Below are 23,687 nucleotides of genomic sequence, written 5' to 3'. Positions count from 1 at the left end.
TAAGCGTAAGTTTTAGACGCCCGTTCTTTTTATTTAAAAAAATGTCCTATGTAAACATACATATAATTCAAAGCTGAGCACAGAGATTAGCACAGGCATTGGGTAACCATAAAATATCACCATACACAACAGTTTTCTGTACAGTCTTATTTCTGTATAAACAGGTCTGATGTTCACGTTCCTTTCATAAAGTACAAATCTGAGTCGAAGTCTTGAAAAAGACCTAATAATCCATTTTTGCTTTTAATTTTGCATTCGTACCAAAAACAAAACACCCTAACCCCCACCAGCCTGTTTGGCAAATGTAAAACGGATCACGTGAGAAGTGCCTCAAAGCCGTCACCACCTCTCGTCCGGTCCAGTCCGACCGCCTGACAGGATCTTTCTAGGGAAGCGACAGGAGTTCACGACGGTGGGGTGAGCGAATTCTGACTGAGAAGTGAACAAGATTCAGAGCTCTGCGGTTTCGGTCTCCCCAGCCCACGGACAGCGTGGACGGCCTACGCCTCTGTGCGGGCAGGAGAGCATCGTCCTTCTTGTCTTTCAGCTCCTGCCCAGCCTGGGATGAATGGCACCCCCAGGTCGGAAATTCATATAATGCTCTGAATAAGCTCACTGACGAGGACTATTAAGACCCCGCAAGAGTATAATTATAACTCAAACAATGCAAGATAAAAGAAGCTGAATCACCTAGTCAGGTTGGGGGAGCCCTACACCAAAAGGACTAACTTCTTTGCAGGATGTTTTTGCAGCCACTCCCCCATTACACTGATTGGCTTCCCCAGCAAGTTTTCAGAAGCAGCCCTGTTCTAGAACTAAGGACATACGCGGATGTGAGGCCGCATCGCGTCTACCAGACCCGGCCTGGCTTCAAGTCCGCTTTTTATCAGCGCCTTGGAAACGAGCTCCCCATCTTCTGAAAAACCCTGCTTTTTCATCAGGCTCGTGGTGCCGCAGTACTTCAGATCGTCAGAAGCAACTCTGGATTCTGCAAACTGGACTTAATTCAGCTGGAGGGGAGTCAGATTTCACATGCTCTCTAACCGTTTTCAGTACCAGACAGCACGTTAGCAGACGTGAAGATCTTAACTCCAAGAACCTTTTTTAGCTTCAAGAAAGAGCAATTCAACGCTGACTATAAGACCTGAGACACAGCCTTACCCTGCTTGAAGCTGCTGACACCTGCGCTAATCATGGAAATGAAACAATTCCGTTAGATCTTTTAGAGGCATTTTTGAAACGGACAACCTGGAGGGGAAAGGTTAGATTCTCGAGACACTGTAGTCTCCCTGAACTGTTAACTCCACCCACACAGGAAGGAAGCGTCTGGGCATAAAGGTATATCCCTGACCCATCACGGAGCCACGCGGAGGCCCACCACAGTCCACGGGGGCTCACTGAAGACGTTCAGTGATTTCTCTGGCTATTGGTTGTTTCTGTGCCCAATCTCTAAAAAGAAAAAAGGGCAGAATCTACTTTTCCCTCAAAAAACAGGCTGGCTGACTTAACCAGCATTTTTGCTTGTCAGGAACAAATGTGGGCTTGGGGAGGGCGGTGGGGGAGTGGCGAGGGGCTAAAATTTAGCAGACTCTAGCCCCAAAGGCCAGCCAAGAGTTACTGAGCACTCTGCTGGGGAAATAAGAGTTTTGAAGAAAACTGGATATAATTTACCAAGTTAACAACCAACACTGTTACCATTAGAGAGAAAAATCACTGTGTGCTATCGTCTCTTCTAGGAAGGGAGACCTACTGTGTGATGCAATGTTTAGAAATTTTATCACTGATCTATTGTTCTTTCAAACACGAGATGTGCTAGCTATGGACATATCCTGAAGCTGAGAAATCAAGAGGAAGGGAAATCAAGAGGATGTAAGCAGGAAGGAAAAGCAAGAGTGAGCAGAGGGGCGGGGAGCCGCACAGAGCCCGCGGGGCAGGGCCGGTGGCGGGACACTCGGTCTCCTTCCAGGAGCTGCAGAAATTCACCAAACTCTGAAGTGTTATCTTCAGCTGCCAGGGGAGCAGGCGTCTTGTAAAACCAGCGTTTGCTCCTCTTAACAAGCACCAGTGAGCACCAACTTCTGCTTCTTAGCTGATAACCTTGTAATTATAACGGAACATATATTTATCACCCTTTAACGTTCCGTTCGCCTTATCAACCCGGGACACTCTCGAATGGGTCCAACCCACATGCTTCACGTTAACATCCCCAAAACCTTCTTAGAAAGAAGAAGGATGTCACACTCAACCACAAACTTCGCCAGTGGTTCTAATAACTCCTGACACTGAAAAATAATTGGTAGTTTTGGCAGACGTAATAGGTAGAGAGCGCTTGAAGTCTGGGTGGTGGACACATGAGGATTTCAGAATGAATATCAAGCATAACAAGCTATCAATTTCTTATCCGGAGTAATGGGGACAAATTAACCCCAGGCAGAGAAAGCGTGATACAGGTGTGGATATCAAACCCCGCGAATGCAACCGTGTTGTAGCTGAAAAGGTCTAATTGCACCCAGTCTGCGCCTGACCCCCGGGCAGCGTGGCAACTCGGCTCTACCATTTCTGCTGCTTCTGAAACAGTTCTTACAGCAACAGCCGAGATAAACTTGAAATCCACGGAACAGAGCAGGCACATTTTAGGAAACGTGGAGGGCAAGACAAGTTTAAGCCAGGAGAAGCAGTGAGCCGGAAGATTCCAGGTGTCACCCCGCTCTCCTGAAGTCCCACTGCCTGGCACACCGTCATCAGGTACACAGGCCCTTAGTGAAATGAGAAGCCGGCTGTGTGTGCGAGGCTGCCAAGCACGGGGGGGGGGGGGGTGCGGGCAGGAGGAGGGTGAGGCCTCCCTGCTCCGGGCACAGAAACTCAGGCTGCGGAGTCGGGTGGATTTCGGAGTCTGAGGAATGCCCCGCCCCGTGCAGAGAGAAGCCATGTTCTAGTAAAACAGTGCCGTGTTTACTCCTGCAGAGACATACAAAATAATCTGGGAGACCCTTTTAGTTAAATCCCAAGAGGTACATTTCCCCAAAAATGTACAACTGCTTTAAATAAAAACTTAATGTATGTTTTAAATGGCAGCAGCACAAAATTCCCCAATAAGAACAACTCAGTGACCCTGATTAGGGGCAAAGAGTGAGTGAAACTAAGCATCCCATGATTATGAAAACTACGGATTCCTTGACATGATCTCCACGCTTACCGTCGTGGTTCCTGGCACGTGAAACAGCTTCGGGCGTAAGCAAGTGCAACCATCCAGCCCTGGCGCTGTGCTGCTCATGGTTCTAATGGCGCCCGCTTCTCTTTCCTGAAAAATCAGTTTAACGTGCTGGACCCCAGACTCTGGATCAACACTATTCTTGACATGACCGAGGTGAGAAAGATAAGCAGAAGTCTCCAGCAAACACAGAATTAAACACAGGAGACAACACAAAATTTGAATAGGAAACAAAAGACATTTCAGGGCCGGCTGGCGCCTCCGAAGGGCTCCTTGGCGCCCGTGCGCGCGGCCGGCGGACAGGGGCGGGGAGGGCGGAACAGGACACGCGGCAGCCTGTGGTCGTGCCTGCGAGGGTCTTGTCCGCACAGCAGGTGTTTCTAAAGCAAGGACAGAAAGTCTTCCACTGAGGAATCACGACAAAGGCAGGAATAAACGTTAGAATAAAGGCAAAGCAGACAGCATGTAAGAGGAGTGAGAGTTCCACATTTTGTATCTCCCGTCCTACTTCGCAGACGCGCACACCATGTCCACACGCGCACGTCACAGTCCTGCTGATCGGCACCGACCCCTAGGTCGCTATTTTCGCAATCCAAGAACACTGTCAGTCCCGAGTGTCCATTTTTAATTTTAGATTTTAAGAGAAATTAATGTCTAACGTCGCCTCTTAACAGCCCACAGGAAAATACCTGTATTATAAATACCAAGGACCCTTGCTGAGGAGCATTCCCAGGCTCTCGTCAACGGAGCCACACACCAGAGCACAAGCACCTGCACACCCGGGCTGCTCACTGCTTTCTGGAAGTTTTCTGGAAGTCTCTAGATGGACTGCACATTCTTATAGTGGATACAAATGAAATGTCTGGACGTGTCAACATTAAAAACACTAAAAGTTTTAAGGAGAAAATATTCTTTTTCTTCTATGTACAAATATCTCATCTGCGCTATGACAGTCAGTCGGAAGCAGGGAGGTGACACGGGTGAACGGGAACACCCGACATCCTTGACATATTAAGGAGTTGGGACTGGAAATCTGATAATGTGGGAGCTCATCAAAAATAAGTCACCATTATTTACTTACAACAATCACCTCAACTTTTGACACATTAAAACCAGCTTCAGTCTTGGCCTCAACCTCTTAAAAATACAGTTTTATGAACACGTTTTCAGTACGCAGGAGAAACAAGAATCAGTGGGTACAGATCTGTGGCTATTTGTGGAGAACCGAGTATCAGGGCCGAGCGCTGCTGTGGACACTTGGAATGTCTGCCGGCACCCCGGCCACCACGGGCCAGGCCATTTACGCTCTGGGGAGCCACGGGGCAGCTGCAGACCCACGCGGGCATTAAAGCCTAATTCAGTCCAGCAAGGCCCTTACCCCGACGCTCTAGAAGAGGTCATTCCGTTCCCAGAAATGAGAGGGCATTCTTTTTGTTCAAGTCGCTTCAGTCAAAACACTTGAAAAGTAAGTGCTCCTCCCTGGGTAAGAAGTGGGGGGCTGGTGCTCCTCTCAAGATGACTCACGGTGTCTGCGCTCAGTCGTTTAAAGATCTCCTTTAGTCCCTGGGGATGGAGACTGCACTTCAGGAACAAGCGCCCGGGGCCGTTTCCGCTCCTGAAGAGACGCTCCCACTCGGAGGCCAGGCTTAGCCCGCGCGTCCCACGTCTTCAGGCCGGGGGTATTTTCCGCTGCAGAGCACGTGCCCTTTCTAGCTCCCCGCCACTGACGTTCAGAAGACAGGAGAATCGCAGAAAGGGCAGGGGCTTTGCAGTAACCTCTTAATCCAGTCGGGATCTGCGAGAGGAAGACAAGTGGTACTGAGTGTCAGCTGCGGACAAGGCAGGCCAACGGGCTGAGCCCCAGCGGGCCTGCCGGGTAAAGGGACAGGCGCCCTGGTCCCGGCTCTGTGTTCTCAGACCAAGCACCTCACTCCCACCTTCCAGACGAGGCTGGACTAAATGTGTGCTTCCCGAAGCTACGTGTGTGATGACATTTTCATCCCTCTGTGAGGGAACGGGAATAGAAGGGTCGTGAATGAGTGACTCGTAAAGCTCAATTTATTTAGCTGAAAGGACTATACTTTGTTCTAAGAGCCTTCATACGCTCTTACTGTTACGATACTCTCATCTAAAATTACAGTACTGGTAATTTTTTAAACGCGGGACTTGGAGCAAAGCGTGACTAAACCGGGTCAACACCTTCTCCCCTTTAAGAACCCCCGGTCTGCGAGCGCCCTGGTCTACGACGGGCCTCCAGACCCCGCAGATCCTCCCCCCAGACTGCGCGCAGCTCAACCCGAAGCCGGTCGGCAGGCGTGTCTAACTCGCTTTGATAGTGTCCTGAGTTGCTGTGGACAGTGCACAGTGACGCCCAGCTGCAGGGAGAGGAGGAAGGGGAGCGGGGGACACCGGATGAAACGAAAAGGCCACGAGCGGACCACGGCTGAAGCTGAATGACGGGCACGTGAGGGTTTGTATACTCTTTTCTCTACTTTTGTATGTGATCACGTTTTCCGTGACAGGTTAGAACACAAGCTGCCAACAACCAACTTCTCCAAACAAGAGCTTCAGCCGGTTTAGAGTAAAAATCAAAAAAAGGGACAGAGTTTTATGTGGAACGTTTTCTGTTTTAGTTCACCAAGACCACAAGTGTCCCCCAAACATGTACATAACTGTTTGATGCCCGTGTCCAGTTAGCTTGTTGGGCTGGGCGCGGTGTGATTGAGCCTCAGGTCATGAACCCGACATTCATGCGACTAAGTCACTAACTCCTGGCTCGTGTCTGCGATCTTATTTCCAGCTCATCATTTCAGAAATGTGGGCTTTGTCACCGGGGCTATCGGGAAAGAGAATACAGACCCATCAGAAAAATCTCATCACGGCTACTGGAAGAATGACTCCAAGTGCATATGCGAACATTCCGGCTTAGTAATGCTGTCTTGGTATACCTTATCATTTGCAGAATTTCCGTCCAAATATAGTCTCTATCTGCCATCCAAGACAAGCTCTGACATTTTCTTGAATGAACGATCTGTCTGCAGGGACAGAGCAGCGAACTGCAGCCCTCCTCACGCACTACAGTCCCGTGTGTACTTTCACACGACCTATTCCAATTCTCATTTTTTAATGAGCTGTGGCTTCGTGATCATACTGTCAGGAGCAGAATGAGCCTGGGACAGTCCCCAACGGCCTCAGACGAAGCAGGGTGGAGCCCGACCCGAACGGAGTCGATGGCACCCTCCCAAAGCTGGGAAAGCACTCACCGTCGGGAGCCGGGTGGCGGGCGATGCTGTCGTGGAGCAAACACCTTCTGTATATCAAACTCTGGCAGGACTGGTAGGTTAAAAAGCACCTGAGAGAAGACAGACTGTATCATCAAGAGGAAGCCACAGATAAGTTACCGTAAAACCATACACTAACCAGGAAAGCATAGAAACAGTTCTCAAGCCCCTGGCAACACTGTATCCCTCTGCACAAAGCTGGCCAGACCGAGCCCACACTTAGGAAGGGCCCGGCTGCTGAGCAAGAGACAGAAAGCCTCCAATCCAGTCACTGCAGCTTCTTTTTGGCCCTTTCCAAGTCTAAGAGTTTATTCTGTCCATACTTTGAATTTTTGACATGTTAAAAAACATGAACATGTATTATATGGAAAATTATTCTTGTGCGTGATCTTTAAGATTAGGTATAAGCACTGTCTTTAAGAACTGACAGGACAGTGGCGGGAACCGGAAAGATCCAGAAGAACAATTGTCCACAGGCTCAGCTCCATCCTGTGACCACTCTCGCTGGGCATTCCCTGCAACCTGGATGGTGAGGGAAGCTGCGATGCTGGGAGAGGGCAGAGAGCGCACTGGTTGTGTAGGTAGGGGTTCCCAAAAGATCACAGTTTTTCAGCCGAGCAACTAAGGAGCAGAGAAATACAGAGAGGAAGGGGGCGGGGGGGAAAGAGTCCAAGTAGGATTACCTTGAGTGAAGACGTGGGTACACAGGAAGAAAGGCTATACCTGAGTGAGAGCGAGCACCCGTTCTCCCGTGGAGAAATAACACTGAGACATTCTGGCCCTAACTCCATCCAGCAAATACGAAGATGCTTTCTGTGAAAGAACCCGTCGAGGGACAACACCGCATCGTGGTGACACACGGGAACTCTGGAGCCGGACTGCCGGGCTCTCAGCCCTGCCGACCACCACTGGATGACTCTTGGCCCATTATCATCTCCCCAGGCCCCACTTCCCTCACCTGCAGACACAAGCGACCGCAGTGCCCCACGCACGCTCGCACGCTCAACAGCTGTTAGATGGTATTACTACAAGCCCACTACTACTACCAACTTGCTTCCCATTCTTCCCCTAAAAACCAAATTAGAAAAAAGCATAAGAACACAGTAAAAATCAGAAGAAATCCAAGTATCTATCAATAAAGAAGTAAGTAACAGAATATACTGTGAAAACTCTACGGCCATTAAAATGGGATCTGGGGGCGCTTGGGTGACTCGGATGGTTGAGCATCTGACTTGATTTTGGTTCAGGTCACGATGTCGGGCTCGTGGGACCCAGCCCTGCATCGGGCTCCATGCTCCGCAGGCAGTCTGCTTGAGATTCTCTCTCTCCCCCTCTGCCTCCGACCCTGCTTACACCCCACCCCTCTAAAATAAATCAATCTGAAAAGAAAGCGGGGGGGATCTATGTAATGTGAAAAAACGTCCACAATATTTTGACAAGAGAACAGTCAAGTTGTTAAGATAGGATGTGTAGCAGGGTGCCTGCGTGGTTCAGTCGGCTGAGCGGCCGACTCTTGGTTTCGGCTCAGGTCATGCTCTCAGGATCCTGGGATGGAGCCCCAGGTCGGGCTCTGTGCTCAGTGCGGAGTCTGCTTGAGATTCTCCCTCCCTCCCTCTGCCTCTGCCCCTGCTCACATGCTTGCTCTTTTGAATAAATAAATCTTCAAAAAAAAAAAAAAAGGATGTGTAGCATAATCCTTTCTGTTAAATTTAAAAAATTAAACGGGTGGGGGTGCCTGGGTGGCGCAGTCGGTTGGGTATCCCTCTGGCTCTTGGTTTCGGTTCAGGTTGTGATCTCAGGGTCATGAGACTGAGTGGAGTCGGGCTCTGCACTGATTGTGGAGTCTGCTTGGGTTTCTCTCTCCTTCTCCCTCTGCCCCTCCCCACTGAGTGCATGCACTCTCTCTAAAATAAGTAAATAAATAAATAAATAAATATTTTTAAAAAAATTAAATGGGTGCCTATCATGGACTAGGCATTGTTCGAGGAATAGCTGTGGACAAAACACCACAATTCCCTGTCCTCATGGAGCTTTCTATCCCAGAGGAGCGGGAGAGACAAAAAGTGAAACATGTATGAAGTGGCGATGGCTGCTTGGGAGGCCAAGAAGGCAAGGAAGAGAGATGAGAAATACTAGGAGGGCAGGGGATGCTGGCAGGGGTGACAGTTCTAGGTAGCATGGCCAAGAAGGAAGGCCTAACTGCTAAAGGGACACTTGAGGAAGCCATGTGGACACCCGCTGGGAGAGCAATCCACGCAGACATCCCGAAGTAGGAGGGGTGCCTTGTGGACCTGAGGAACCATGAGGCCAGTGCGCTGAGAGCGAGGGAAGCAAGGCAGAGAAACACAGAAGATAAGGTCAGAGCGGGGATGGGGGCCAGGCTGTGTAGCTTTGATCACTAAAGAGATGTTGGCTTTTACTCATCAGAAATGGGTAGCCTCTGGAGAGTTCCGAGCAGAGAAGGGTGGAGTGGAGGAAGTCAACAGGATCACAACCATGGCCACATTGCGTACAGACCGGAAGGGACGAGGAAGGCGACAGGAGCACCTGCAGGGAGAACTGCAGTAATCTGGGCAAGAGAAGACAGAGGCTTGCACCAGTCTACAGAGGTGGAGGTAGCGAGAAAAGGCTGGATTCAGATTTGAAACGCCTATTAACCTTCCAAGCAGAGACAGTGAACAGGGGGTCAGACATAAAAGTTTGGATATGGTGGTGGGGGGAGAGATTCAGGCTAAGGCTACTGCCAGGAAGTGCTGACAAAAGAAAAACAGGTCTGAGACAGACCTCCAGGAGATGAAGGAGAGTCAGCAAAGACAACAGAGGCAGAAGCAAGGAGAAAACCAGGGGGACTGTGTGCGGGGGAGCCAGGTGAGGAGGGGGCTTCAGGAGGCAGAGGGGGAGTGGCCACCAGTGTCAAACACAGCTCACAGGTCTGTGAGAGCCGAACACACCAAGACGCCCCTTCAGGGAGACGGACAGCGAGAGAAGACGTCCACCTTATTTAAACCAAGCTCTTCTATACTCCACTAGCTTAAACAGATACTACTTTTGTAATAATTTTTAAAGATTTAATGCTACTTCAAAGGAAAACAGTATTACCAAAATAAAGAAATCCCTCTCGGGGCGCCTGGGTGGCTCAGTCAAACATCTGCCTTTAGCTCAGGTCGTGATCTCAGGGTCCTGGGATCAGGCCCCACATCGGGCTCCCTGCTCAGTGGGGAGCCTGCTTCTCCCTCTCTCCGCTCATGCTGTCTCTCTCAAATAAATAAAATCTTAAAACAAAAAAACCCTATCTCAAGCAGTAAAAAAAAAAAAATGCTCTTTAAAAGAGTGTCCTGCCTTAGTCAGACTGATAAAAAAATCTAGATCCTGTTTTTCAATAGCAGCTTTTCTCCAACCTAGTGGCACGGGCAACATATATTTTGGATAAACACTTTACCGGGGCTTGTGCTGTACAAAACCGGGGAACAAGCAAAAGCAGGGGCTGGCTTAAACGGCTTACCGGAGCCAAATGTGGCCATTGGAGCAGACGGCCTGTTTGCGATCTGTGAACGGCAAGATCTCTTTACACAAACTACAGTGCTCGGGGAAAGTCTGTTTGTTCATCTTCTTTGAGATGTGTCCAATCAGCACCTGGGGGACAAAGCAGTAGCAGCGTTCAGCGGCGTGAGCGCGAGACTCCCCGAAGACAAAGCCTCCTGACACGACGGAGGGACGAGAGCGTCCGCCCCTCGTACACGGCCAGGGGATCTGCGTCTCCATGTAGGCTGGTCATACCGCCTGGACGCAACAAAGCTAGACCCTCACCTTGCGTCGGCCCGCTGAGTAGGATGAATTCCTTCAGTGACGCTGTGACAACAGGGCGAACCCCAACCCCGAAAGGAAAAACTTCTGAAAACCAAAATCTCATCACCTGCCTTGTTTTATTAGCCGCTTCTGGAACAAGGACTCGAGTTCTTCTGGAAGACAAGGTATTTAGCTCTTCTTTGTAACATGATGACTTTAGAAGGAAAAGCATCATCTCTATGGGCCAAGTATTATGTGAAATACTACCTTTGTGGAGTTGTACAAATGTCCACTCTTCAACAAGGCTTACGAAGTACAAATATAATCAGGATTAGAAAAGATAATTCCCCTTTCTGATAGCCCCAAGACCCACGAGCAATCCGGTCTAGCAGCCTGCAGCCTGCGATCCGCGAGCCCCACCGCAGAGGCAGGAGCGGAGTGGTGCGGAGAGAGGCCAACGGGGCAGGCTCTAGACCCTGAGCCTACTCAGCTTTGCTTTTCTCTGCTTTATCAGGACTACACCACTTTGAAAATGAAAGTCTAAAAAACGTTGATCTACGTACTTCGTTGAAAAAACCTTCACTGGCTACGTCATTTGGAGGCATGGGATACACCAAGCCTTACGGACTCTCGTCTTACTAGGAGATAATGTCCTTCGAGGTTTTTAATCCATTTATACAAGTTCTTGTGGAAGAACTCTCTACTTCAACCATTCACTAGGAGTAGTTCCCTGAAGTTCTGAAGGGCATTTTAATAGCTCAGAAGGCTGTCTTACCTACGCTGTATATAACTTCCAAACTTAAAGCCCATTGGTTTTAGGCCTTTTGTATTTTTTAGCCTTAGGAATTCTAATTTATGGTCCCTTCCAGCAGGGACAACCACCCCTCCCTTCTTTTCCAGACAGCTCAAATATCCTGGTAGTGGTGCCATGACAAAATCTGCTTAGAATTCCTCTGGGACAGATGCACTCAAATTTTACACGAGGAAGAACTGCTTCTCTGTGCTCTCACCAGCCTCAACCATGCAGGCCCACCTGTGTTAGTGTAACTCACACATCCCCAATGGGGGAGATATTATTCCTTCCAAGGGGCAAATACTGGTTCTCCGGGGGACAAAAATTCTTACTTTTATGCATAAAGTGCATTTAGGTATATATTTATCACAAATATGTACAAATATAGCTGTAGTATTATTAGAATGTCACAGGCAGGAACAACTAGGGAAAAAAAGCCTAAAAACGCTGGGGATGGGGAAGAGGGGGACAGTGGTGGCGATAACAAAAACTGTTGGTCTAAATGCACCAACACACCAGGATGAGAATCGCAGAAACAGTTCGTAATTACTAGTACGTCAATGCACTAGGTTTGAAAAGGTTCATTTTATGCACGTAGTGGGATCTTTTAAGACATGAAAGGCAGTGTTTCTAATCAAAACTCGGTTATATCGATAAACAGAGGCCCCATCTTCCCTTCTTTAAACTGGCTCTGCTGGAGCCCCGTGACTATGCTAGTGGCTCCCGAGCTCAGGCCGCACATGGACAACTGCCCAAACCATTACCGCCAACTCCCGCCACATACTTCCTAAAATGTTCTGTCAATCTTTCACTGACTCTTATAATATTCCTGCTAGGTCCTGTGAAACAGTGATCACCAGGAAACTCTTCTGCACAATTCAGACCACAATGAAACAATTTTCAAAGTTGACTTTCAAAGATGAAAAGTCAGTTACATGAAAAGTACATTGTAACTGTTGAGATTACTGCAAACATCCTGCAAGTAATGATTTCAGGAGCAGACACACACACACACACACACACACTTCCCAACAAGAAAACGCAACAAGGAATTTGTGAGTGGTTTAACATGAGGCACGGAGATATTTTAATTTATTACCTTCAATTTTAAGTAAGACTTTAGGCAGTGAGAACAAGGTCAATCTTAACAGTAAAAAAGGACACAGGCTTTTGTGGTTTTGAATATTTTAGTATAAAGTACGTTCCTTGAAACACAAGCTCTTCAAGATTTTATTTTTTATTTTTATTTCGTTGTTGCTGTTCTTCAGGATTTTAGCAGCTGTTAGTTCACAAAGGTTCCCTGATGTCAGGGTAACCGTGAGCTACCTAAAGCTAAATGGTTTCTTTTCCGCAGGAATTCTCAGAGTCCTTAGAAGGTAAGGTACACTGGGAAGCTCTCAGAGGAGGACAGAGCAGACAGCATTTCCTCAAGCTTGGAACCCTAGTGTTCTATCAGGGAACTTGAATTCTGTGGAATACATTGTGGATAAGACTCTAAGATGCTTCTAAATCAAAATAAAGATTATGCCCAGTTTTTGCAAAAATAAACATTATGAGTAATAATTTGCTTACTTTAACATGCCCTCCCTGACTACATCAAAAGATCTCAAGTCCTCCCAAGTGTGAACAATCCCTGTGCTGCCGCCACCCCCGTGCCCCCTCCTCCCCAGGACCCCAGAACCTTTTGCAAACAGGAAGGGAAGAAAGCAGGGTGTCACCCTTCCCCTGAGGTGTCCGCCCAATCACATCCTACTGGCTAACTGAAGCCTCCTCCAGCTCATCCACAGCCTGGGGACTCTCAGCCCGCAAACCTTGCATAGCAATCAAGGCCACGGTGAAAGGAAGAATCGAAATACTCTTTGTGTGATTTGAATGTGTCCTCTGCATTAATCCACGTTTCCTAGCTATTCTGCACCTCATGCCAATCAACTTCCCCCAAAATATAAAAGCAGAAGTTGGGTTAGGAATGCACTTAGACCATTTCTCCCTCATGAAGGAAGCAGACCTTTTACAGTTTTAGTGTTTTTGCTAAAAAAGACCACCTACCCGTGCTGTTCGGTCATCGTACTCCTCATCAGACATCAGGAAGTTACAGAGTCCCCTGGTGGGGATGCTAGTGTTTTCTGTGATCCAGGTGTGCAAGTACACTTCCCCTAAGACTCGCTTCATGTGCTCCCTGGTCAAGTGCATTTCCACAGCTTCGATTTTCCCTTGGATCTCCAGGAGCTTCTCTTCCATTGGCTCACGGCCCCCGGCATCTCCAGCCTGGGTCAGTGAATCGTCGGTGGGGTCCTCCGGGTCGCCCTCTCTGCTCCTCTCCTGAAGGCCCTGCCTATTCGCCTGTTTGGAAGACGTGCCTTCCTCTTGCTGTTCTTCCTCGGCGTTGCCCATCCCAGGGGAGTCAACTAATAAGATTTTGGAGTCCTCATGGGTGGGTTTCCATAATGCTTCTGAAGGGGTTTTCTGCATTGACTGATACAAAATCCGCAGGAGGAACAGTTTGAAACGCCAAAAATAGGTGGCCCCGCTGCTTTCAATCTTTTTTTCCAAAGCTTCCTGTAAAAACTGAGGGATGTGTTTATCTTTTAAAATCTTCCAGCGTACAAGGTCTATTAAATCTACCTGCTTGAAGAGATTCTGCACTGACGATTCCAGGAGCTGAGCCGCTGCCTCTTCAAAGGTTTTGAGAGTCACAAACTGGACCTGGTGGTTTTTGTTCACGGGATGGAGGCCATTGACCATGCCCTCAGTGGTGATGACGGCCAGATACGCACCGCAGGGGCTCACTGCTATCCCGTGTGTCCTCACTGAGCCAAACACATCTGAGAGTTTAATTAACTGGTGCTCAAACTTTAATGCGACATCGGTGAAAATGGGAATCAGCTGCCTCACCTTCCCATCGCTGGAACAAGTATATACTGTTCCATTCTGCTTGTCTGCAGTCATGGAGACAATCGGCAGTGAGTGAAGGCCTGTGACGTGGGAATTGTGGACATTGAGACCCGCTTTGGAGATCAGAAGGAGACACCAAAACACATAGGATCCTCTTGCAGCCACCACTAAGCTACAACTACACTTCTGGTAAGGGTGATAGAGCGGAACACATTTAATGCTGTGCACCGGCAACTGGTCCATTTCTTTCCACAAGACGACAGGCTGCCTTAAAGTGAAATAGCCTTTAACTGCTTTGAGATTGACAGGAAGAATTTTCACGGGTCCAAAAGCACTCCCCACAATAAGGCCGCTCATTTTCCGATTATTGTGCTCATACTCCCACCAAAACAAAACACTAGGAGAGCTGATTCCTGACTCAATGGTGTTGCACGAAGAGATGGACTCCTTCCCCACGAAGGGCAGCTGGAACTGCCACACAGCAATGTTCCCGTTCTCCAAGAGGACCGCCAGGAGCACGCTGCCCACGTCCCGGCACTCGTTGTTGTGCGTGACCTGCTGAGTGGTACAGATGCCCGACCACTCCATCCGGACTGGCGTCTGCATGCTGTGCCTCCTCTGAAACTCCGCGAAGTCCCCGAGATTCCCCTCCGGAGCCTCACTTTTAGAGAGCCTGTAACTGGTCTCGTAAAGACGTTCTCCATAAATCTCAGTCAGATCCACCAGCTGGACCCACTGCAGTCTGTTGAGGTTGGCCTGGATGGTCAGGCGATTGTCCATGGTCAGTGCCGCCAAGAGGCACCTGCCATTTGCATCGCAACCCATGGGGGACCAGCTAGTATATTTGAATCCTCTCATTGGTGGCAACGCCTTCCCCTCGGGGTTGAACACCCTATCCAACATGAAAGTCTGACTGACTGTGGGGTCTTTCGAGGTGGCAAACTTCTCCTTACACTCAGCAACTTCTGCTTTGGAGCCAACCTGAAAAGAAGATATACAAAAACTATCAGATAAACATTGCATTCTAAGAGGGACATATTTACATTACTTGAGGTACTGATTAAGCAGTATTAACTGGGTCACGGTAACACACACAGAATTTTGTATCAATTCTGTTAATTTTGAAAGACACGCATTTATTTAGAAGATCAAGTACATGTCTGAAAGTAAATGAGTACTTACTCAGAAAGTAAAAATTTTTTCAAGGATCAGAATAAATGTTGCCATTATTCAAAGCCTGGTTCCCACATTCTTCTTAGAACTGCCATAAGCAAGAGCCATAACAGAGATGTACTTGATCCTTAAGAGTCAACAGAGCATTTAGCTAAACTAGCCACAAAACCACAAAACACCTTACATATTCATGAAAACACATATCCATATACATCTTTGATACAATTGGATATTTGGGTTTTTACAATGTCTTTGTGATAGAAATGTCAGCTGTAAGTTTCTATTTAAAATTTCACTTAGAAATTATGCTGAAAGCCAACTTCCAACTGCTCTGTCCACTGTTTCTATAGAATAATGTCCACTCTGATTAGACTACTTGCCATTCCTTGCCTATTTCCTCCTCGGCCTCCCTTGGACCCCTTGTCTGAAATGCTATCTTCCTATCTAAATCCCATCCATCCTACCAGGTCTAATTCTGTCTCTGAAGCCGCCTGAGATCTTCCTGGCTTTCACCCATCTCTCCCCTCTCCAAGTTTGTGACACATATCAGCGCTGCTGTTTATTTAGTGCCTGGCTGTACATGGCAAGCTCTTTAAAAAGACTTTAAAGGGACATTAAAGACAAAGGAAGAGATAAATGACGAAAAGAAAGTGATCCAGAGCCTGGAAGGCTGAAGCCAAAACAAAGCAGAAGTCAGCTGAACTGTGTCTTCTCATATGTGCGAAGCAGGAAGACGCAAGCACTTGACCTTACTGTCTTTAAAGAAACTGACCCAGAGAAAGACAGCAGAATCTTTCAGATTTAGTGACAATCTCCTTTTACGTGGAAGCTGATCTTCAAACTGGAAAGGGCAGTTATTACATGATTACAAAGAAATTCAGGCCTAAGACATGTATGGATATAATAAAAGTCATGTGAAATGAGTTTTAAGTCCCCAAGCCCAGAGGAATTACACTCCAGGACACAGGATAAACTTGGACGATGTTGAACTCCAAATGACTGACTAGTCTTTGATAGAGCTTGGATAACTGGGAATGTGTCAGAAAACCAGAATACAATAAACAGTTTTATAATATCCCCTAAGTGGAAAACAGATAACAAATATTACAGACCATTAAGCCTGCTAGGGAATAAAATCCCTCAGTTGTTAACAAATGAAAGGTTTCTGAGGCACCTGGGTGGCTCAGTTGGTTGGGTGTCCAACTCTTAGTTTTGGCTCAGGTCATGAGCTCACGGGTTGTGGGAGGGAGTTTTGTGTTGGGCTCTGTGCTCAGCGGGGAGTCTACTTGGGATTCCCCCCACCCCCCTCGTGGTCACATGCATGCTCTCTCAAATAAATAAATCTTTTTAAAAAACGATTTTATTTACTTATTTGAGAGAGAGTGAGAGAGCACACACACAAGCAAGAGAGCATGAGCAGGGGAGGGGGGTGCAAAGGGAAAGGGATAAAGAGACTCCCGCTGAGTAGGGAGTCCAGAGCCAGATGCCAGGCTAGATCCCAGGACTCTGGGATCATGACCTGAGCCAAATGCAGATGCTTAACTGACTGAGCTGCCCAGGAGCCCCTAAACAAATAAATCTTTAAAAAAAGAAAAAACGAAAAAGAAAAAAAAAGAAACCTTTGTGTGGATCATTAGAAACCAGCATAGGATAATTAGAAAAATCTAATGTTACTCTCTTTTCTGCTGAAACTGCTAAATGACATAATAAGCACAGAAAGATAAAATTATCCAACAAATCAATCCAATGACTAACTTTTCCTAAAATGTGTTACATAGAACACTACTCCCCTAAATTGTTCCTTGAAAAAGAGTTCTATGGCCAAGCAAGTCTTGGGAACATTGTATGTTACACATCATTTCTCCTTGAAGGGTCTGCAGGAGTACGTTAAATGCCTTGGTGAGGGAGCTAGTGACTTAACCAGAGTTTTCCAAACTTTTTTTTTTTTTTAAACAATAGAACTTTGTTGGGTGGTGTCATCCTATATTATCCTAAAGAATACTCTGGAAATGGTGTCTTAGGCAGTATATCTCGATTTAGAAAGGCATTTAACGTAGCCTCTTGGATACACTTATGGACATGCCTGAGAAATACAGACTGGAAATCCCAATTAAACAGAAGTGCAGCTGGCAGCCTACTAATAAAACAATGCTAATCAAAGCCCAGAACTTTGTATGGGTAGATAAAATTTGAAATATGACAGAATGAAGCACAGTGTAACAATTGAGAATCTATGCTATGATGCCAGACTACCTGGGTTCAAATCCTGCCTCTATCTCACCCTAGCTCTGTGACCCTGCACAAATTACTTAAACCTTCTGGCCCTAATGTTCTCATTTATAAAAAGAGAACAATAATATGTGTCTCACAGAGTTAGGAAAGTTAAATAAGTCAATATATGTAAAGTATCTTTTATTTTAAGAAGGCTCCACGCCCAACTTGGGACTTGAACTTACTACCCTGAGATCAAAGAGTCCTACTGGCTGAGCTTCCAGATGCCTGTAAAGCATATATTAATAAGTGTCAATAAATGTTAGTGACGATGAGGAGGCCAAGGAGGAGGAGGAGGAATACTCTCTGGGGATTAAGTACAAGTTAATGAGACCTAATAAAAGTACGTAAAATGCAGGGCAGACATAAAATTGTCCACCAAATACAGGGCAGATACAAAATCACCAGATCTCGGGACGTTGTACACTCAGCAATAATCCTTGGAATAGGCAAATTTACTACAGATAAAACCTACTCTAGAACTAAAAGTAAACTTCACTGGACCTATAACCCGAAACAGCAGCAGATGATGAAATAAAAGCAACCCTTGGTCCCACTCACTGTAGGAAGAATTCTTGACAGGATAGAGAGCAGCTTGGATCTCAACGGCAGGGAAAACCGGAATGGTTTTGTGTAGTAATTTCTGGAATGTTAGTTTGAATGAGTATACTGCCCCTCCCTCTAAGTCTCCATGTCACAAAACCAGACATCAAATTAAAACATGGACTCAGATGGCCAAGGAGCACACCACGTAAGAGTCCAGCTCCCAGAGGACCACACCCAGTCAATCATTTAGTTATATACTACCCTGTTTCCAACTGGCCACTATCACTACTAGTAGCTAATTCCTTTGTAAGCACCTAATGAACAGAAATTCACTTGAAGCTATTCTACAGGAAGCTTCTTGAAGATAGGAATAGGATTCCAAAGACAGCCAATAGTTATGTAACTTCATGTGGATGGAGTTAATACTTTCTCATGGTCCTAACAATTCATGCAGAATAAAATTAGTTATACAAATATTATTAGAATTTGGAACTGTATCCAATTAGATGATTCACTAAATCAGCAGGGAAGAAGAACTGCAAATTAATCTTAAATCACAATTATATTGCTTTTCATATCATTCACTTATATCATTCTCCTTGGTATCATATAACCTCAGCGTCCATGACAGTAACTTGCAAATAGCAAATAATATTTGAACTATCATATAACTGCATTTTTTCCTGAAATTCATAATCTAAATAATGGGGTCATAGAGGAAAAGCTTCAGAGGGGCTGGGCATCTAGCCTTCTAGCAGGGTCACACGCTAAGCTGATTCAGGCGGCAGAATGGCCACCTTTTGTGTCAGAGCAAGGCAAGCAGACAGTACTGAGCAGTTTAAATCCCTAGGCACTGCCAAAGGGTAAAGCCAGCAAAGTACTGATACAGACTTCTTTACATTCCTACCATTGCAGCCCAAATTTACCCGACAGAGGCCTCTTTCAGAATTGCAGGGACAACCCGGCATTCATTCACCAAATGGTCCTAGTTTCGTAAGACTGCTGACGGATGGATGGTTTGTGTGATGGGCATCCCGAAGGACAGTACAGGAGGGGAAGGTGCCACTAACTAACCAGGCAAGCTAGCTACCAATTCCAGGCAGAATACAAAAGACTTCCTGTTACTTATTACACAGATGGACAACCAATGAAAGTCCAATTTTTATCAGACTATTATGGATATCTTCATATCCACAACTACAGTGGATACAAGTTTATGAAAATATTATGGATAACTTCATATCCAGACCCTGATTTCTTCACACCTGTATGATCGAATTTATTACTTTGAGTATTTACAGTCTGCTAGGCACTGTACTAAGTGACTGTGTGTGTGCATATATATGTATCTATATATACACATATACGTATTTAATCTTCCAAAAAGTCTAGGGGCCCCTGAGTGGATCAGTTGGTTAAGCGTCAGACTCCTGATTTTGGCTCAGGTCAGGATCTCAGGGTCATGAGATCAAGCCCCATGTCGGGCTCCATGCTGGGCAAGAAGCCTGCTTAAGATTCTCTCTTCCTCTCGCTCTGCCCCTCCCCACCCCTTGTGCACACGGATTCTCTCTTTCCTTAAAAAAAAAAAAAAGTCTCAACAACACAGGTTTTATCATCCCCCCTTGTACAGACAGGCCTATCTTGCTGTTTTGTGCCGAAGCCCAATTTGTACCCTCTATTTCATACTGACCCCAATAATCGTTGTCTTGCCTCTACACCCACCAGATTCATATTCCTGAACCATCCCAGGCCAGTCCATGCTTATGAAACTATTATAGCACCTTTGGGCTTCCTAGATTGAAGCCAACTTCTTCACACTGAAGTCCCAAATTGGCCTCACCTCATTCTCTCTCTAGAAGAGGTCGTCTGTTGATCCATCATTACTTACACAAGCAACAAAGTATGTCTGTGACTTAATTATGTATGCAAATAAGATGGACACCTCATTCCTGCTACCTGGATGCCCCTTTCCTATGCTCCTCTTACTAACCAAATCCATCATTCTTTCAGGTCTCCTTCAGATTCACCACCAGATAACATTCCGATGTAAATGCCTCCCCTCACTATTCCTTCCATTCTTTAAATTCTCTCTGCTAGGGGTGCCTGGGTGGCTCAGTCGGTTAAGCATCCCCACTCTCAGTTTCAGCTCTGACCATGATCTCTGGGTCGTAGGACTGAGCCCCACGACAGGCTCTGAGCTGGGCATGGAGCCTGCTTAAGAATCTCTATCTCCCTTTCCCACTGCGCCTCCCCCCTCCTTAAGAAATCCTCCCTGCTGGGGCGCCTGGGTGGCTCAGTTAGTTAAGTCTCTGCTTTTGGCTGGGGTCATGTGGGATCGAGCCCCAAATCGGTCTCTCTGCTCAGCAGGGAGCCTGATTCTCCCTCTCCCTCTGCTGCTGCTCTGCCTACTTGTGCTCTCTGTCAAGTAAATAAGTAAAATCTTTTAAAAAATTAAATAAAAAAAAAAAGAAATTCTCCCTGCTAAAGCATTAAATCTGGACCACGTTGGGCACACACACTTAAAGTTTTCTAGTTCATTACACACGAACATCCTTAGAAATGGTACGGATACAGCTTTTAAAGCCTCTTTCTTCTGCCTCCATCCTTTTCTCAATTTCACCGTAATACCACTATCCATCTACCTGATGTGATTCTACTCGAACTAATTTGTTCATATCTTCTCCAAGAAGATTTTCAGGGTTTAGTCGTATCAGTCTACCAGTGATTTAACTCAACAATGAACAGTTTGTTTAAAACTTTTAAGTGTGCTAAAAAAAAAGTGTGGGCTCCCTGCACCTTACCCACAGCTAATGATTCATATTTAAAATGGCAGCGCAGAAAAAGTTTAAAACCCTTTCATTTTCACATAAATACATTCTCTGGGCATAGATATATACCTTTACAGTGCTTATCACTATCCGATATTATAGTCGTACTTGTTCATGACTTGACAAAGAACGTAAGCTCCATGAAGGCAGGGACTTGGTTGTTTTTTTTTTTTTTATGATTTTATTTATTTATTTGAGAGAGAGAGAGAGAGAGACAGCCAGTGAGAGATGGAACACAAGCAGGGGGAGTGGGAGAGGAAGAAGCAGGCCCCCAGCGGAGCAGGGAGCCTGATGCCGGGCTCTGGGATCACGCCCGGAGCCAAAGGCAGAAGCTTGACCACTGAGCCACCCAGGCGCCCCGGGACTTGGTTTTGTACATTGCTTTATTTCCAGAACCTAGATCAGCACCTAGCTGATACATGGTGCTATTCAAATATCTGCTAAATGAGTGAATATACACTTCTTATCGATCACATATATGCATAAAGATTTATAAAGGAGACAGGGAAAGTTTTTATACTTTTAAACCACTAATGAACCACTAATGAATGATATGACTTACTATTTGGGAAAAAAATAAATTTGAAGATCGTGATATTAAAACAGTAAAACTAGGAACCCTAAAGTTCTGAAGGCAAACTTAGTTTATACGAAGATGAAAACATTAAATCTACACAGAGGCCTTGAAGTTTAAGAACTGCATTTATTTCCGAAAGCTTTCCTTTTCATTCCAATCCCAAAGATTTTCAACTATAAAAGAAAAAACTAAAGTACCCAGCTGCTCGAGATGAGAAGGAACATTCATATAATAAAGTCGTTAAGATAGCTGGGCAATGAAAAAGAGCAAATTTTCTTCTCCAAAGCAGAAGAGGCAAAGAGGAGGGCACGTCACAGTAAACAAAGCCAGACAAGGGCCTCAGGGAGTCGATTCCAGACAATAGGAGCAACTGTAGAGGCAAGGTCTGGGGTTGGGTCAAAGGGGGTGGAGTCTCAGAAAGCACCACGGAGAGTAATCAGCGCCAGCAGTGGGGCAGGCGCCGGGGCGAAGGAAGGACCTGGCTCCGACAAAGCTCCGGGGATGCCTGTGTACGTCGGAAGGGGGTGGGTGATCTGGAAAACTGGGCGCAAACGGCTGCGAGGTTTTTTGTTTTTTAAAATACGGCGACCCCAGCCGCTCAGCCCCAAGCTCTGGATGCGACGAGGTGAATCCCCGGAATGGGCGCAGGCCAAGATTCCCCAGGGACCGGTAACTCGGCCGCGGGAGGGGGGATAGAAGGAGCCCCCAGGGCTGGGGCCCAGGGGGTGACTTACTTTGAGGAGGCAGCTGTTGAGAGGAGCGGGCACCGAGGTGCGGTGGATAACCAGGTCCTGGCCCGGGTTGTGCACGTCGCAGATGAGCTCCAGCACAGCGATGCTGCGGGCCGTGGACACGGACACGCGGTGGTCCTCCGACCAGGCCAGCGGCTCCAAGCCGCTCACTGCATACTGCAGCTTCACGGCCGGCTCCCGCCGAGATACCAGGAAGCGGAACGCTGCACTGGGCCCGGGGGCCGCGTCCGTCGCTGGCTCCTTCCCGCCCGCCTCGCCGCCCCCCTCGCCCTCCTCCTCGTCGGGCGGCACAGGCCCGTCGGCCGCGGGCCCCACCCGGGCCTTGTCGGCCGAGCTCATTTCCCCTCAAGTGCAGAGGCTGGATTCCGGGGCGCGCCAATCCCGCGCCGCCGCCGCCACCGGCCCCCAGCGCCCTCCGCGGCGGCTTTCTCCCCTCAGGCCCGGAGCGCCGCCGAGCCAGGAAGGACCCCGCCGTTGCTAAGCGACCCAGACCTGCCAGGTGGCCAAGGCGCTGCCTGTCTAGAAAGCGCGCCTCCTCTGCGGGCCGGACGGAGCAGCGCCCGGACTCGGCCGAGGTGGGCGAGGGAAGGGGGCCTCGAGGGCCCCCTCTCCGGGCAACCGGGCCCCAGGCCTCTGTAGAGACCTCCCGAGAAACTGAAGTGCCAAGGAAGCGGTGGCCGGCGGCAAACGAAGGAAACGTTGGTTAGGTGGCACACGGCCCCTTGTTTCTCAGAGGCACTCAGAGAACTTCACTAGCATGAACTCCAAGGCTGGGTGTCATGTGGCATCGCCCGCCGCGGGCCACGCCGCGAGGGACGCCACGCGGAGCGGCCACCCGGTCCCGGGACCCCGGCGCCGTGGCCCGTGGACGTCTCGGGACCCGGAATGGGCGCGGCCGCAGGAGCCGGCGGGGCAGCTACGCGGGGTCCTCGCGCGCCGCCCACGTGGGGCCGAGCCGAGCCGTGGGCCGGGTTCGCGGGGTCCGGCCGCGCCAGCCAGTGCCGGGGCACGCCCGTGTCTGCCTTTGCCACCGTCTTACCGCGCGCCATGGCCGCCGTCGGCGGGCTGCTTCTCCACGTTCCCGAGTCCCCGACCGCTGCCCCCAGGACGCTCTCGGGATCCCGCCGGGCCCAGGCGAGGCGGGTGAGTTCTGACCCGGCTTCAGAGCCCTCCGCACTCGAGGCTCGGCCCGCCGCACGTCGCGAGCTGCCGCCTCGCCTCTGGGGAGGGTTTCGAACTACTGACGGAGTTAGGGGAGAAAGGCTGTCTAGCAGCTTCTGGAGAAGTTGCTGAACGGCACGTGTCTGAGCTCGGAACACCACCCTGCGGGGATGTTCTGGGCAGCCGCTGGCTCGGGCTGCTAGTTGGAGGGTCCCGAAGGTCGTGTAAGGGTTGGGAGGCTGATTCCCGCCCAAATTAGGAACTGCCGCCGGGGTTGAGTGCCAGCTCGGGCACTTGCCGGCCACACCTCCTAACTTCTCTCAGCCACCGTTACCTCAGTTGAGGGTCGTTTGGTTTAGGAACGAGGTCTGGAGACTAGAGCTCTCCTTCAAGAGCTTTCAAAAATGGCATAGATT

General features: G+C 48.1%; 2 protein-coding genes across 3 annotated transcripts in view; one reads left to right on the top strand and one right to left on the bottom strand.

The window, feature by feature from the left end:
* Nucleotides 1-22,572, bottom strand: GTF3C4 (general transcription factor IIIC subunit 4). 2 transcript variants are annotated; one of them, XR_008960003.1, is made up of 6 exons: nt 22,093-22,572; nt 13,118-14,944; nt 9,995-10,125; nt 6,475-6,563; nt 5,885-6,047; nt 1-5,006 (listed from the first exon to the last, which is right to left on the bottom strand). XR_008960003.1 is itself a non-coding variant. In XM_026514245.4 (5 exons), the coding sequence occupies exons 1-5, from the start codon at nt 22,447-22,449 to the stop codon at nt 4,942-4,944; spliced, it is 2,469 nt and encodes an 822-aa protein (XP_026370030.1). In that variant the 5' UTR covers nt 22,450-22,570; the 3' UTR covers nt 1-4,941. The 2 variants fall into 2 exon arrangements, 1 of the variants encoding a protein (XP_026370030.1); XM_026514245.4 differs by lacking the exon at nt 5,885-6,047 and having other exon boundaries at nt 22,093-22,570.
* Nucleotides 22,200-23,687, top strand: part of DDX31 (DEAD-box helicase 31) — a 70,508-nt gene continuing 69,020 nt past the window's right edge. Inside the window, 1 exon segment of the mRNA XM_026514246.4 lies at nt 22,200-23,253. Coding sequence (XP_026370031.3) covers nt 22,996-23,253 — 258 coding nt within the window. The 5' untranslated portion in view covers nt 22,200-22,995.

Source organism: Ursus arctos, unplaced genomic scaffold (assembly GCF_023065955.2).
Source record: "Ursus arctos isolate Adak ecotype North America unplaced genomic scaffold, UrsArc2.0 scaffold_18, whole genome shotgun sequence".
Classification (NCBI taxonomy): Eukaryota; Metazoa; Chordata; class Mammalia; order Carnivora; family Ursidae; genus Ursus; species Ursus arctos.
The sequence above is the reverse complement of the archived record's forward strand: the minus strand, read 5'-3'. Positions and strand labels throughout refer to the sequence as shown.

What these genes read in the sequence shown, in the direction of transcription:
- GTF3C4 (XM_026514245.4), bottom strand. Translation starts at nt 22,449, where the DNA reads ATGAGCTCGGCCGACAAGGCCCGGGTGGGGCCCGCGGCCGACGGGCCT. An exon ending in AATGGCCACATTTGGCTCCG is followed by an intron (nt 6,564 to 9,994) that starts GTAAGCCGTTTA and finishes GTCTTCTCTCAG; the next exon opens with GTGCTTTTTAACCTACCAGT. An exon ending in CCGCCACCCGGCTCCCGACG is followed by an intron (nt 5,007 to 6,474) that starts GTGAGTGCTTTC and finishes TTCCTCTCGCAG; the next exon opens with ATCCCGACTGGATTAAGAGG.